Source organism: Halichoerus grypus, chromosome 12, assembly GCF_964656455.1.
Source record: "Halichoerus grypus chromosome 12, mHalGry1.hap1.1, whole genome shotgun sequence".
In the NCBI taxonomy this organism is placed as follows: Eukaryota; Metazoa; Chordata; class Mammalia; order Carnivora; family Phocidae; genus Halichoerus; species Halichoerus grypus.
The window spans coordinates 33,175,282-33,192,699 of record NC_135723.1 but is presented as its reverse complement, the minus strand read 5'-3'; the positions used below and the strand labels follow the sequence as shown (position 1 = coordinate 33,192,699).

General features: G+C 37.4%; 2 protein-coding genes across 2 annotated transcripts in view; one reads left to right on the top strand and one right to left on the bottom strand.

Moving 5' to 3' along the window:
* Window positions 1–17,418, bottom strand: part of ZNF804B (zinc finger protein 804B) — a 508,004-nt gene that overhangs the window by 460,361 nt on the left and 30,225 nt on the right. The window lies entirely within an intron of this gene.
* Window positions 6,860–7,720, top strand: TEX47 (testis expressed 47). Its single transcript, XM_036106239.2, has one exon. The coding sequence runs from the start codon at window positions 6,959–6,961 to the stop codon at window positions 7,718–7,720; it is 762 nt and encodes a 253-aa protein (XP_035962132.1). The 5' UTR covers window positions 6,860–6,958.

The window sequence follows — 17,418 nt, the reverse complement described above, 5'->3', positions numbered from 1 at the left end:
ACTGTTTTCCATGCATTTAAAATATTCTTCAAAAATGATTTTAGGGCATCATAGTATTCCATAATTAATGTATCCATTCAATTTTTCAAAGTTCTCCCTTAATCCCTATAATAACCATCTTTACATTAAAATGTTTGTCAATAATTTTATTTCTTTATGATATACCCAGAAGAGGCATTACTTAGAGTAGGAAATTTTTAAACTCGTGATCCGTATCACCAAATGGCTTTCTAGAGAAGCTGAACCAGTTTTGCTCCTCGACCGGTGGAAGATAAGAGCACTCATTCTCCAGCGGCAGAATTCTTAAAAGTGTTCTGGTTGCCTCCAGGATTGCCCGTCCCTAACTCCTCTGCCCATCACAGGCAACTTTCTAAAACACAGTTATGATTACAGGCACTCAAAAACTCCCAATGATTCCCTACCACCCACAGAGTAAAACTCATACCTCCGAGCATGGCCTCCAAGTCCTCCACAGACTAGCTGCAACTTCCTGTTTCTCCTTCCCCACGTCTCCCCCCTGCTCACCCTCCAGCCTGGGCCAGCACTTCTACACCAGCCTACACTTACAATCACCTGGAGAGGCTTTCACAAACACACAGGCTAGAGTTCTTTCCACACTAATTAAATAAGAACCAGGAGCTGGCTTCTTTTTTAATTCTCCACCAGATGATTCTAATAGACAGCCAGCGTTTGAATCACCACCAGCAAGCCCGTTCTTTCCTAAAGTGAAATAGGTGGAAACATTAGAAGAGCATGTCAAAAATGCAAATTCTTGGGCCACACTTTAAGCATACTAACTCAGACTTTGTGGGGCTAGAGACCAGGAATCTCTAATTTAACAAACCTGCAGATGCTATAGTTTGAGAACTACACTCTACTTTAACAAGACCACTGCCATTTCCTCAAGCGCCGCATTTCCCAGCCCTGCCGTATATGCCTCCTGCTCTTTAAGCTTCTCGTTTACAAAGTCTGTTCTGTATCTTCCCTAATCCCCATCTCTTCCCTGGTCCACCCCCCAAACCATATCTTTTGTTATGCCCAACTTAAATACTAGTTCTTTCAGTCAGGTTTAATTGTTACAGCATTTTTTGTTTTCCGTTTTCATTGTTTATGTCCTTATTATATTTCCGCTCTCTCGCTCTGTACTAAACATAATTGTGTCGACGTTAAGATCTACTAATAGAATTGACTTTTTCACGTGTAGGTACAATATCTGATTTACAAGAATATCTCCACAGTGTCTGGCACGTTTTTCTACAAATAGTAGACATATGTTAAACGTTTGAATTGAATAACAAAATATTTTTAACCTGTGCTCTCCTTGATAAATAATTACCAAACACTGCTCCATAATGTTTTTGACAAATAGAAGCAATGCTGAAGAAGGTAATCTAGTTTTCTTTTTTAGTAAGTCTTTAAATATCTAGTGATTTGATAACTAACTTTTTTTTTTTCTGCTAAATCAAGTATATTTTGTCTAATAGTTTAGGTATGTGATCCTAGTAAAAGGCTCTACCCAAGTTGTTAGCCATTTATTTAGAACATGAATTCTCATATACAAATTATTTAGATCTATCAAAACACAGAAAAAGTTAGTGGAAATGATTTAGATTTTTCCGTTTTTCCAGTATATGAGCACAAGTGGAAAGTTAAAGTGGGATCTGGTATTCCAAGTAGAAAATAGTCAGTGCACATCCTCCCATTCTAGAGAAATGAATTCAAGAAACATTCACAAAGCCACTTCCCAGCTCTGTTCCCCTGAAGACCATGCCCAAATAAAAGCTCTTTCATTAAGCTTTCCAAAAAAAGCCACCCTTTCCACCTCAGGGCTTCTAAAGCACTGATCATCCTTCACTTTGTATTTATGATGTTTTCCCCTGCCCTGTAGTCATTCATGGACATCGCAACACCCCTCACTGGACCCTCAGGTCCTAAAATTAGGGACCAGCTGTTTTCCATGTTTGTGTTTCGTACAATGCCCATGATATTACCTGCTGTACCAAAGGTGTAGATAAACCTGAGATGAATGAGACAATAAAGACAGTAAATCAATTTTGTTGAATTACAGGTATGAGGGAAGAGTTTTCAATTTCCTTTATCCAAACCACAAGGTAGCCTCCATTTCCAGAAAAATTGTCCTGTCATAGAGAAGCAAAGAATGGCCCTGTGGGCATGGATACTGAGAGGGAATAATTTATCTGCTCTTTACCCTAGGTAGACAGAGTAGGGAGGTTGCTGAGAGCATGTGTGAACTGTGTGTGTAAAGCACTTAAGTAACTCATGCTTTAGTTTCCTATTCTATAATTGTGGGCAAAATTTCTGTCAACCTTATAGGGCTGTTGTGAAGCTTAAATTAATTAATATGTGTAAAAGCATCTAGTGTAGGGCACATGGTAAATATTCAGTTAATGGTATTTAATCTTTTTAATCCTTTCCTTCTGCCTTACAAAGACAAAGGACACTGGGAGTTTGTTTTTCAGAAACATTTGGTTCCAGAAAATAAAACCAGAGCAGGAAGTATATGGTAAATATTAAGGTGCATGCTTGACACGAGTTCCAAATACATGTTGTGTACTTACGTGAGAGGAATTGGATAACAAGAGCGGATAGGTAGAATATCTGGAAGAAGATTCCTCAGCATTATAGGTTTCCACTCGGGTTCTGCCACTTGTCAGTTGTTTGAACTTGGATATCTACGCTAACGGACCACTCGGGGAGAACAAACCCCAATGTTTTTTTATCCCATTGGACAGAGAGAGGAGGTCTTCTGTTTGAGTTGCCACCTGAAGATAAATAACTGGTCCTTAATCGATGGAGCACAGGATTGTGGCATCTGAGAATTCAAATATCAGGTGTCCATCGAAAGGAGCTTGGACAATTATAATTACATATAACAGCCAATAAAAAAAAGGTCCAAACTGTGTGTTGTTTCTATTCCTAGCTGCTAGAAACTTTACTCCTGACTTAAGCGTATGGTTGATGAAAGGCAAGAAAAGAAGGTAAGTTGCCTTTAAACGTGACGTGACAATGAAACAACAATGTGGAAGCAAGAATCCAACAACAAAACATGCCTCGAAAGATGGAAAGATACATGGGGAAGATAGAGGTCAAACTATTATCTATGGTGGTAAAAACTACTGATTCTAAATGTATTCAATTGGACCACATGAAACTGAGAAATGTATAGAATCGTTGAATTGTTATGTTACACACCTGAAACTAGTGTAAATTATACTTGAATAAAAAAATTAAAACATAATATAAAAATTGTCAATACCAGACAGTTTTTAACTTATAAAAATGACAACTTAAGGGGCGCCTGGGTGGCTCAGTCTCAGTTAAGCATCTGCCTTCGGCTCGGGTCATGGTCCCAGGGTCCTAGGATCGAGCCCCACATCGGGCTCCCTGCTCTGCGGGAAGCCTGCTTCTCCCTCTCCCACTCCCCCTGCTTGTGTTCCCTCTCTCACTGTGTCTCTCTCTGTCAAATAAATAAATAAAATCTTATAAAAAAATGACAACTTCATATGTTTCAAGGCAACGCCAATTAAGAGATCATCACTCTTTTGAAAAAGGAATGGCTCAGTGATATTTTGCATAGTTTATATGGGGAATTATAATGATGAAAGATTGTCATTTTTCTATGAGGTTTATATTGCTGGAACCAAGATATATGAAAGAGAAGGGAAATAAAAAGTGCACATGCAGCGAAAAATCACAACTGAGCTCCCTTTTATAGGGGTAAAAAGGTAGAAAAATTGGACTATAGGTAAGAATGGTGTCACAACGAAGAAAATCTTATCTATGTATAAAAGGTTAATTTAAGTTTGTGCATTCAAAAAGGGCTCCTAGATATGCCCTATAAAGTCTCCCACTGACTTTGAGCAAAGCCCTTGTTAGGTTACCAAACCCTACAGTTGCATGTCCCTATCTTCTCTGTTATAATCCATCATTGTGCAGTGGAAGTGCCAGGAATCGCTGTGGACTTGGGGAGAAGTGCCTTCTCCTAGCAGTCTATGCAGGGGTAGTAAACAGGAAAGACTTTATAAAATAAGTATCTCCTCAACTTTATGAGGCAGACATGTCACAGGTCCTACAGTTTCATGCTCTCAGCTGAACAGGTGAGGTGGAAAAACACTGAAGATAGGAGATTCTGATTATAATCCCAATAAAGAGCAAGGTCTATAATGAAATCAAGAACCTATGATAGATTTCAAAGTAAAAAGACTTAGTAACAGAACACAGTTGGCAGATAACATTTAGGAAACATGAAAAGGTAAGACCAGGGATGTTTGCCTAGGGGATGAGCAAAAAATGTGTAACTGAGACACAAACAGGGTATTTGTAAAGGGAAATATACAGAAAATAATAGTTAAAATGTTGGCATTTTCAATTTAAAAGGGTAGAGGTACATCCAAGGAGAAGTTTTATAAACAGGATTACAATTTAGGATTCCTCTGTACAGAAAAAATACGGGGCTGGAAAGTTAGTCTTTTTCTGCTTTGTCAACCCCCACAAACTAATGGTATCTGCCTTGAGCCTTAGATTGAGAAGGAGTCCAAATCCATGGCTGGCCTCAGCAGGGAAGTCTCCATGGTCAGTCAGCAATGCCAATCATTAAGTTTGGAGGTGAGAGTGACATCAAGGACCAGCCACCTGCCCTCACAAAAGATGGGGCTAAGCTACTTGGACATGGAGGTAGAATGAGAGATCTGCATGATGAGCACAGAGCCTCAGCTTTGCCCAAAGCTGAGTATGAGAGGGAACTGAGGAAGGCCATAAACAGAAATTTGGGAAGAAATTCAGGCAGGTCCAGAATCATAGAAACCGAGGGAGAAGAGAAGGCCATAAAGAAGGTACGGTCAACACAATCACATTCTGCAAAGCGGGAAGAAGAATGAGGCTGAGAACAACCCGTAGACCGGGCAGTGACAAGTTCCTGTGTGCCTTGGGAAAGACTGTATCATTTCAGGGAATGATGAAGTGAACCCTGTGAGGAATTAGTCAATTTTTATGTACCACATCCTTAAGGAATTATTAAGTCACCTCTCAGCCTCCACTTTTTGGGATAACTCATTACTGTATATCATTAAAGCCAGATCATAAGTTTGGATAACACAAACCTTAGTGGGGGGAAAGTACTGTAAGGTTTACTTTTGGGGCACCTGGGTGGCTCAGTCGTTAAGGGTCTACCTTCAGCTCAGGTCAGGATCCCAGGGTCCTGGGATCGAGTCCTGCATCAGGCTCCCTGCTCAGCAGGAAGCCTGCTTCTCCCTCTCCTGCTCCCCCTGCTTGTGTTCCCTCTTTCGCTGTCTCTCTCTCTGTGTCAAAAAATAAATAAAATCTTAAAAAAAAAAAAAAAGAGAGAGAGATACAGAAATCCTCAAAAAAAAAAAGTACTGTAAGGTTTACTTTTTAAAAATTGAATAAGGGTGTTTTCTAATCTTGTTTTAAAATTATGGTTAGAGCTCACATGAATGCAATTTTAAGATATGCTATTATTAATTTTTATTGTAAAAACTAACTTAAATTTACATCAAATTAAGAAAACCTTATAGAAGAAATTTCTTAAAACAGAGTCACCATTACACAGAATCTGACATGTGTTCTTAAAGTATTTAATTAATGCATCTTAATACCCCTTCTACCCTAGGTGGACAGAGTAGGGAGGTTGCTGAAAGCATGTTTGAATTGGGTGCAAGGTATATACCTACTCCATGCTTTAGTTGCCTCTTCCATAAATTGTGGACAAAAAGTAAAAAGAAAAGAATATGTCTAGTAAGATATTCAGGTCCCCCATCTGTCTGACTTACAAAGGCACCTGGCAAAGAAGAAGCCATTCTAGAAAAGAAGCCCTCGTTTCCTCTACCGTGAGGCTGAGATGTCTGTTGAGATACCCTCATTAAAGGAAGAAATGGCACTTGCTAGTGCGCTCTGGCCCTTTAAGACCCCGACAGTCTGATTCACTAGGCACCATGGAAACAAGACAGCTGGCAGCACCCAAGACACTGGCAGTTGGACAAGTAATGGAGGACAAATGGGACCTCAAGGACAGGTAAAAGCAAGAAGCACTTGAAGAAGAAAAGAAATGTTAAGATGACCTGGAGGTAAGAAAAAGAGATTGGTAAGAAGAGTAAGTGAAAAGTAACAGAATTTATTTGATACCCACAACAACAACAAAAGGAAGGGAAAAGGGCCATTTCTGACATTTGTCGATAGGGAAAAAACCCCAAAGAATCAAAATTAGGTACTCCAAAAATCGACTGTTATTAGACAAGCCACAGTATTAACTTTTCATATCCTGAGTAAAGATGAAGTAAGCCAATTAGGACTTAAGAATTCCCCAGATTTTTTTTTTTTTAATTTACTGACCAGTTAAATTTTTTTTAATGGAGAATTACCATAAAATACCACTTTTTTTTAATTGACGAATCAAGGACAATCTGTAATTGCCATTACATATATGAAAAGACATTTTAATGTGATACCAATGCTCCAGTGAGTGAGTGTCAGATACATCCCTGTGTGTGTGTGTGTGCACGTGCATGTGCATAAGAGCACACATGTGATTCAGGAAAAGGGAAAAAATTTAATATAAGTTGAAGGAGAAAATAATGCAAACAAAAACAGAGTTAACTTGCTCTAGATTACGTTCTTTCTTCTCCCCACTCACCAGTGTACTAGAGTTCTTTCCTATGATGTAAATGTTATTTCACTGTAAACTTTTAAACAATCTCTATAATTTACATCTTGTTTTAACATTCTCTTTTATTTCAAAGATGGTATTGTCGATAATACTGGGAAGGGATTTTGCTATTCACTAGCATTTGACAAATAAACTTTTTTTTTTTTTTTTGTGAGAAGAAATAAAAGAGTTCACCACTGAAGAGGTATCCCGATAATGTAAACACTGTGCTAGGCTAAAAACTGGAATCATCTGCAAGAACAAATAGGACCCATCATGACATTCCCAGGCCATATGGGAAAGACCAACAAAAGGACTTTTCCAGTGGAATCTCCTCTAATGCCACAAATTCCACGTGGCAATTACTTTCATCTTCAGGAAGAGAAGCAAAGACTACAGCTAAAGAAATTCCTTCTTCATAGGATGTTTCTAGTGGCTGATATAACAGCAAACACAGAAAAAAAAGATATTGCTGACTACTATGAACAAGCATTCCAGTCGATTTTAAAACATCACCTAGGAGAAGCAGTGACAGGGTTTCTGCTGGTATATCCTACTTCTATTCTGCATATCCTTGAGAGTTCCAATGGTACGCTTTACCGAATTCTTCTAGATTATCTTAACCATCAAAAGAGTGAAGCAGAGTTTTTTATCCAAGGGATGAAAATTATCGTTGTGTCCCATAACATCCCAACCAGGCTCTTCATGCAATGGCATGTTTCAGTGATAAAAGTTCCAGTCATGTATCTCGATGATGTGACACAGACACAGTCCACCAAAGAGGTCATCACAGAGTTTCTCACTCAGACCCATAAGCTAGCACTCCATCTTTTAAAGATGGTTAAAGTGGGCGCTAAAGGACCAGGGGATAACTTGCACCAACTTGCACCTGAACTGCTCATCCCAGAACAAATAATAAAGTACTTGTGCAAATCTGAAGAGTTCATGGATCCAGAAACTTTCCTAAACATATACAACAAACCCATACACGTCACTTTGGATTCTGAGGTGATATGGCCCGCTCCTACCTATTTCTAGGATTGAGAGAGATGTGGTGGATAGGGTACAATCTCTCAAGGAATCGGTGCTACTTAAAGAAAAGAACAGGATTTCTAAAGTAACTCTTCTCTTGAAAAAAGAAAGCACCAGAATGCCACAATATATGCAAGGTAATATATTAATCTTTACAGAGCATGTTGAGCTAAACTTGAAAATTAATGTTTATTCTGATATTAAGTTCAACGTGTTATTTTAATGGGTGGAGGGGGTTAATAAGTTAATAATTTTTCAAATGTTAATATCATTTTGACGAAATGGCTTGTTTTTTTTAAGAAAAGTATAGATAATAAAGGGCAAATTCCGATTCTCATTCATTCTTTCTTTTTAAGATTTTATTTATTTATTTGAAAGAGAGAGAGAGTGAGCGAGCACACACAAGCAGGGGGATCAGGAGATGGAGAAGCAGACTCCCCACTGGGCAGGGAGCCTGATGTGGGGCTTGATGCCAGAACCCTGGGATCAAGACCTAAGCTGAAGGCAGACGCTTAACTGACTGAGCCACCCAGGTGCCCATCACTCATTCTTTCAACAGTAAATGAACAATAGCCACCACACAGAATCAAATTTCAGGAAAAACCATTTTGTTCTCAGAATATAAAATTTAGAGGGAAAACATCATCATTGAGTTGCTTGCAGCCTACGTTTAGAAGCAAGTATGTGTAAAAGTAAATATGATATGATATGGTATGAGCATTATTATAGTTAGCACTACGTAGGAAACACTTGAAGGACTAAGCTCTGTGAGATATGATTCCTGAATTCAGAACACAAAACCTCAACTTTGAAAACAGTGCCAAAGCTCATATATTCTGAATTATATAATCAAGAATTCTGAGGCTATTATAAAGCTGAAAAACACAGTAGCTTTTTGAAACAACCAGAAAATACATTGTCAGAAGGCACTGTATTCTTTCATGCAAAATCATTTTTTGAGCATCCTTCACATGACAGACATTTGCCAGATGTTAGGGATAGAAAACATGATTCTTGCTCACTTGTAAAACATTTATAAACGATCCCACAAAAGATATACAAATTGTTTTTTTTTCCAATTTACTCCCTATAAAGCAATTAATGACATGCAATTTCTATATGACCTATTTTAAGTTGTTCTCTCCCTTCCTTCACCCAGGATCAATGCCCTTATTTAAAATATTTAAGTATTTTTAATTATTTTAAATAGTATAATTTATTTAAAATTATTTAAAATAGTATATTATTTATTATTATTTAAAATAGTATCATTTGTTTATTTAAAAAAGTATAATTTGTTTAAACTATTAAATGGCATTAATATCTTGATGGCTTCAGTGACATTTATCCAAAATTATTTCAATATCTCATGAAACAGATTTAGTAGAAGAAATACGGTGTTCCATTTTACTTTTTTTTTATTATTATTTGATTTTCAGTCTCTTTAGGGGAAAAAAAAGCAATCTCAGTATACAACTCAAATTTGTCATATGCAGATAATTTGTCATCACTTGTTCCATATCAGAATCAAATTTCAGGAAAGACTGCTTCTATTTTTAAATTTTGTAATATAGATTTAGATACAGAATGGCATTTTTCACTCTTAGCTGAACTTGAAGTTCTGTTCATTTAAATTTAGTAACAGAAAGAGTATATTTTAGATTAAACATGAAGTAATTCTTCTGGTTAAGAAAGAGTATATAACTTACAAACATTTTATCAATTTAGCAAATATTCAACACCTCGTATTCATCAGTAATGTGCTATTTACTCTGAAATGTGAAAAAGACACAGGCATCCACACTTTGAGAATAAGTGTTAAGCAACAAAATGAGTGGAAGTAAAAAATGCTTTCCAGGCAAAAAAAAAAAAAAAAAAAAGGCCATAGAGAAAAGACTTGAAGAAGTAAGCCTTATCTAGGCTTGTGGATGTGAGGAGAGGTTGGGGAGGGCAGATGAGCATATTTACGAGAACAGAGAACAAGCAAAAACAGGAAGGAGAAAATGAACCATAAGTGTTCATTGAATCAGGTAAAATTCCTTTAGGAAGGTAAATTTTGTTTGTTTAGGAAGAGTATTTTCTAAAGTTAGCTAGTGAATAGAAGTGCAGTTTACAAATAAAATTGTATATTTATCTATATAAAAGTATGACGTATTTCCCAAAAATGGCCATGGCTAATATCACATCCCACATGCTCTTCTTACAATGTGGCCTTAACATTCATACATATCATGGTGGCTTCTAAATCCCCTCCCCTTGAAATCAAGCAGACCTTTGTAATTGCCTTGACCAAGAGAGTACAACAGAAGTGATCCCATGTGACCCCCACGGCTAGGTCATAAAAATGCTACGCACTTTACCATGATCACTTCAATGCTAGCTAGCTCTTGGAACCTAAAAATACACTGTGAGCAATCCAAGTGATTTTCCAGAGGACATCCCCAGCCGAGGTCCCAGCCAACAGCCAGGATCACCACTAGACATGTGAGTGAGTGAACCTTCCGGTGATTCCAGACTCTAGTCTTCCAGTCAACCCTGGATTTCAAGCCAGCCCAACTGACACTGTGCAGAATAGTAGAGACGGTGTGTTCCCACTGAGCCCTGTCCAAATTGCAGATCTGTGAATGAGATAAACGACTGTCGTTGATTTAAGCCCCTGTGTTTTAGGTGGGTGATTATGTATTAGTCTGGAACAATAATATATATGTAATAGGAATAATCACATATATATATATATATGCATGTAATTTCATATCATTTAGTTTTCATTCATCTATGCCACTAATATTTACTAAATACCTACTGGTAAATGTTTACTAGGGGGCCAAGCACCATGCTTGTCACTGGGGATACAAGCACCCCCAGCTGAAAGGTGTGTATCTTCCTAGCATAGGCCTAGCACACTGCCTAGCATCGATCTTTTATTGGTCTATAATACTTTCGTATCAGAAAGTATTATAGACCAATAAAATACTTTCTGATACGAAAGTATTATAGACCAATATGAAAAGCACTGATTGAAAATTAATTCACTAAGCCAAAGAAAAACATTAAAAATCAGAATCATTTTTGGAGGAAGTTATAGGAAAGATCTCAATGATAATATTACCGATTTACTTAGCATACTGTTAATTTACATTTGAAGGATTCTTGAAGTGCCCATTGTGAAAATAACTGGAAAAGAAGAGCAAAGAGACTCTAAATAAATCAAACTATTTATGTAGTTATTTATCTGTTTTAGTGAGAACAGGAGAATGAGTTTATTCAAATGGAAGTTACCCTTCCTACAAGTCACATTAGGGGGGTTTCTACTTATTTTACTTATTTTTCAGCTACAATATCACTGCTGAAAACATTTTGCGACTTTTATGACAGATGAATGAAGAAGGTTTATAAATCAAAGGGAGTTTAAATATTTTAGCTCCCTCTAGTATTTTGACTCCCAAATAATATATACTCCAACTTGACTGGTGACCTTGATATTCAGTTTTCATTCATAAAAACATCTGTTGTTGTTGTTTTTTATTATTGCATTCACTCTCAAAGGAGTATCTGCTGTCATCAAACATATTAAAAGAATGTGACACTGTTCTCTAAGGGGGAACACAAATATGTTTTCAGTAACAGTTGTATTATTGAGTTTCCTATATAGCTCATAATATCATGTCTTTAAAAGGGAAGACACATAGTGTATGTTTACATATATTTGATAAAATGCGGAAATATTATAGTCAGACCTTACAAAGGTAATTTAATTTGATCAAGTCAAAAAAATGTGACTTATTAAAGCTTAGGAAGACTCATAAGGTAATTCTCAACCCAATGAGAGTTATAGTTTCCTTACAATAAAACTTCCCATAAAGCTAGAGTACAGGGGCACCTGGGTGGCTCAGTCAGTTAAGTGTCTGCCGTCGGCTCAGGTCATGATCTCAGGGTCCTGGGATCGAGCCCCACGTCAGGTTCCCTGCTCAGTGGGGAGCCTGCTTCTCCCTCTCCCTTTGCCTCTCCCCTTGCTTGTGCTCTCTCTCTCTATCTCTGTCATTATCTGTCTCTATCAAATAAATAAATAAAATCTTTTTAAAAGATTAAAAATAATAAAAGCTAAAGTACAGTTAACCCAAGCAGAAAGTGAGTATTTTAATACTGAACATATAACATTCAGTGTTCTTATAACAATGAACATAGAACATACAACATATACATATCCAGTGGACATGCAACATTTAAACTGGTGAGGCCGGTGCCATTCTAATTCTTTTATTTTGATATGGATATCCTCACAGAAGACTGACATGCCAAGGCTCTTATGTTCTTTTCAGAATAACCAAGGGCTTTCAGGAAGGTTATAGTTTTCATGAAGGTTAACTAAAATAATGTTATTTGGAGGGAAAAATCCTCCCAGGGTGAATTTAAAATTTTTACTGTCTTCATCATAATTAAAGAGGCATGTGGATTCATTCATGGATAATTATTGCTTAATACAAATAGATTTTTATATTCAGTGACTTTATCGTAACTTTAGCGACACGAAACCACATTTCAATTCAGTTAAACCTATCTCTAGCAGTAGAATTCTCCCAGCTTCCACAAGGAAGTGGAAATGAGACAGCCTATCATCAACTTTGAGATTATTTCATATTGTAGAAAATGATTTAATGTAGAATTAGAGTTCTCCCTCTTGTGGCCAATTACGTAAATTTCCAGATTACCTGCTGATAGGACCTATGCAGTAAACACAGTGCATAGTTTTTAAGAGAATATGAAGAGAACCCCCAAAAGCACTTTTCAAATGTCTGCTCTAATCTCCCTGTTTGGCAGATAAAGATTCTGAGACCCAAAGACATGAAGTGTTTTGCCAACAATGAAACCAAGAATCGATTAACAGAAGTTTCCTATTTCCACTTGACTACTTTACATAATTAGTTGTGGTCATGGGTAGGGGGTCTGGATTTAATTCTGAGTGGTCTCTTCACTGTGGCACCATACCCCTCCTGTGCTCCAGCCCTCACGTAGTGCCTCCTCCGGATGTCCCCCTACATTTCCACAGGCATCTCCATCTCCATATGCTCTGTGTAGAATGCATCCCTTCCCAGCCACCACCCCTCCTTCAATCTGCTCCCCCACTTGCACTCCCTGTTACTAGAAAATGGACCATTCTCCACACAGTTGCCAAGTCAGAAACCTGAACATTGTCCCAGTTTCCCCTCTTCCTTATTACACTGACAGCCAATCAATCCACCCATTTTCCCGCAGAAAGTGTTTCTAGTTGTCTGGCCTTGTTTTTGTGCTCTCCTTAGGGATCTCCCTCACTCCCATCTCCTCTTCCTCCTGCTGATCTATATAGTATTTCTATCCGTGTTAAAAGCAGTGTAGCACAGGTTTAAGAGAGCCCCTCTGGGGACCCCTGCGTGGTGCAGTGGGTGAAGCCTCTGACTCCCGGTTTCCGCTCAGGTCCTGATCTCAGGGTCCTGAGATCAATCCCAGTCTTGGGCTCTGCGTGCTCAGCAGGAGCCCACTTGGGACTCTCTCTCCCTCTCCCTCTGCAACCTCCCTCACTTGCTCTCTCTCAAATAAATAAATCTTTAATTTAAAAAAAGAGAGAGCGCCACCTCTGGTATCCAACTGCTGTGTTGAAACCTGGCTCAAGAACTTGGAGAGCCGTATTTCATTTCTTCACCTCTAGACACCTTAGACTCCTCACCTACAAAGGGAGTGTGATAACAGTATCTACATTATAAGATTGATTATAATCAATAATATATTGATTATATCAATATATTGATATATCAATATCAGTACTCCCGGCATATAGTAAGCACTCAACAAATGTCATTCCTCCCACCAAAATACTTCAATGGCTTCTATTTCACCTCCAGGATAAAAAACAAAATTCTATCATGATCTGCAAAGCTTTGACTCCCAATATTCCTCCACTCCATCTTTATCCTCTTTCCTCTCACTTCTCGCAAAATTCTGCTTATTGATCAAATTATATTTCCTCTGTGAAGGCTGGCAAACTCAAGAAACCCGCATTGTATGTGGTACTCAACCACATTCTAGCAATTCTTCTGTTGTAAGGCTGTTGTCTATTTTCACACTCCTTTCCCCGCCAGCGACTTATAAGCTATTACTCTGGGATTTGGGGTATTCAGATCTTCAGTGTCTCATTTTTAAAAAGAGGCTGTTAAAATATCTCTAAGAATTTTCCCATAAAGTTAATTTTACTTCCATCAAAATGGTTGTGAAATGTCAATATATTAAAATGTTCCTATGTAATTGATCAGGTTTTGGTCATTGTCCATGGAGCTCTTTAAAATAGCAAGTGAAAATATAACAGTTGTACCTTATCTGAAGTTTTCTGTTTTACCCACATATTAATTTCTTCCACTTTAATTTGGAAGGATACTAAGAATACCTTCTGGAAGTGATTCAGCGGAACTTTTATATTTATGTATTACTATTCACTGAGCCAAGTATAGGAACTCATTCTCAATTCATTGGATTAAAAATAAAAATACTCTTTCCTATTGGAGCATCTGAGCAAGCTACTAGTAAGGTATACAACCTTTATTCCATATTTTAAAGATGTTTACTTTATGTTCTTCAAATCCTTATTTTACCTGCCACACTCACCTGTTCTTTGAGAGAGATGTGCTTAATAAGGCTAATATTTATTATGTATCTCTTCTTAGGTTATTATAAAAGTGAAAATTTGCTTCCATTTTAATTATGCATTTCACATTTCTAATCTCATTCTAAAGTACTAAGCCATTTTTAAAAATACTATTTATAAAAGAGTGCATTAAATGTAAAGCCTTGATTTATTGAGGAAAAAATAAATGTCTGAATACTGAACACATTTACATTTTACCAAAATGCATTCTAGTGTAATGACATCCTGAAGGATCTCTCCCACTCATGTCTCACCTTCCTCCTCTCTCTCTTGTTTTTACTAGACTCAGTTTATACTAGACTTTGCTTTTTGAAAGCACAAATAATAAACTACTCTACAAGGTATATTTCATCATAGATAAAACTACACACCTTGTAGTATTTGGATTCACCAATTCCTCACTTTCTATCCTCTATAGTGACAATTCTTGAGCACATAACTCTGTTCCAGACAAAATCGAAATGACAAAATGAAAAGAATATTGAAGTGAGATGACTGACTTTTGTTATGTACTCCATTACCAACTCATTATGTGGCCCCAAACAAGTAATTTTTTTTCTTTTGGGGTCTCTGTTCATCTACATCATAGAACCTCTGAGCATTATAAAGAAGTCCATGAAGCCCTTAAACTGTATCCAAAAATGTGTCTCAAAAGACAGACATGTTGTCTTAGAATCAGGCAGGAGGACAGGATTAAGATGTTTGTATTAAAATTTTGAGGGGCTCCTAGGTGGCTCAGTTGGTTGGGCGTCTGCCTTCAGCTTGGGTCATGATCCTAGGGTTCTGGAATAGAGCCCCGCATCATGCTCTCTGCTCAGCGGGGAGCCTGCTTCTCCCTCTCCCTCTGCCTGCCACTCTGCCTACTTGTGCTCTCTATCAAATAAATAAATAAAATCTTTAATAAAATAAAATGTTGAAGGCTGATGTCTGAATGAATGAATGTCTGAATTCACCTACCCTATCAGAAAGTATCTGTGGGCAATACCAACATTTTCCTTTAAAAAGTCCATCCTGGATGCATTCATTTTAGTGCAAAGATGAATGGGAAACCAAAAAGCCAGAAAACTATATATTAGATTATGACATCTAAACAGCATGTTTGGTAGCACTGTAAAGTCAGGAGAAACAGGGAAGAGAGGGACATTTTTCTTTAAGGCTGATGGGAAGCCATTGAAGATTTTAAGCAGGGCATAATCAGACTGGTTTGGCTATTGAGTGGAGAATGGACCGGCAGGGGACATGTTGGTGCAGATAGGCTCCTTAGGAAGTTGTTACAAGTCTTCTGGCAAGGGGTGATAATAGATAGAACCAGATTAATGACTGTGAAAATGGATGTAAGGGGACCAATTTGAAAGATAATCAAGAAGTAAATAAACATAGGTTATGAGGGAGAGAAAAGTGTCAAACATTTTAGATTTCCAGTTTTTACAACAAGATGGTACCATTCCTGAGGTAGGAAATATATAAGGAGTATAGAGTTTGTAAAGGAAAATGGGCTTTCAATTACTGATATATGACAGCTACGTCAGGTTGGAATAATTTTTGATACTTCCATCACTAATACCTTTAGAGGAGGTATAGAGAACATGCAACATACTAAATCTCATACTTTGTTGAAATGGCTAAGTACTAATACTACACATTTTCTGATATAAGTAAGTAACTTCCAGGAAACTCAAAACACTTTGATAAGTTAGAATAAATTAAGCTAAAGGAGAAAATGTCCCAACGATAATCCTGAGTCTGATATTCACCATCACAGCTCCCCTTAACATTGTATCTGCATTCAGTGGAGCCAAATATAAAATCAGCAACACTTACTGAGCTCAATTCTTTCCATTAGTCAAATAAAAGTCATTCAGAACATTACTAATTATTTACTGAGTGCCACATACACTTACTGAAGGTCATGCCATTGTCATTTATTGATATGTAGTCATGTGTTAAGGGGGCAAACACATAAAAGCCTCCATAGGGCCCTTCCCAAATTCATTAATACATTATTTATTCCATTTGCAATAAAAATTTAGGTAAAAAGGTGTCCTTCGGCATTCTATTGAAATGTTTTGCCCTCAGTTTCTCTCAGCTGGTTGTAGGACAACATGACACACCTTGAATTTTATTCTCTTTCTGAATTTAATCATTCAGCAAGTGTGAACTGAAAAACTGTGTCAAATGCTTTATCAGGCATGGGGGCTTGGGGGTACAATGCAATCATGAGCAAATAAGTATAATTTCTACCTTACAGAGTATGCAGTCTCTATCTCTCTCTACTCCAGACACATAAAAAAATTAAACAGTTATAATTATAGTAACTATATTAATTAATATATTATATAATAATATATATTTATAATTACTGCAATCATCTTGGGTATACAAGTAGCAATGGCTTCCTAAATTTACCTAGTGTAGAGGATTAGGGGATGCCTCTCGGGGAAGAAAGATACAAGGATTTCTGGAAGTTGCATAGGACTGAGCCAAAATAAAAGGCAAGGAGTAGGAGGGGAGTGTTCCTGGTGGAGGATATATTTATGTATACTTGATCAGAGGGATGTGCTAACACCCAAAGGCAAGAAGAGCCATACTGTGTTGAGAGATGTGAAAGAATATCAATAAGGCAGGACTTGAAAAACAAATGGAATCATAAGAGATGAGATTGGATAGCTAGGCATGGGACCAGATTACACAGACACTTAGAGCTACATAAGCACCATGACTTCATCTCAAGTGAAATGAGACACAGTTTTGTTTTAATCAGAGAAATGCCATGATTAGATATGCATTATAGAAGAACCAGTTTGAATTGTGAGAAGAGATGAGAAGGGTACTTGGTAACGAGACCGGACAGAGTCACCAGTTAGGAGGTTATTACAATAATCAGGGAACGAGATGATAGGATGTCTGTACAATGATAATGACAAGAACAGAAGGCACGTGCCATTCCCGAAGACAGACAATACTGGAAGAACAGTAGCTTGGTGACGTGCAGGGAGTAAGAGGAAGTTTTCCATTTGAACATGCTGTATCT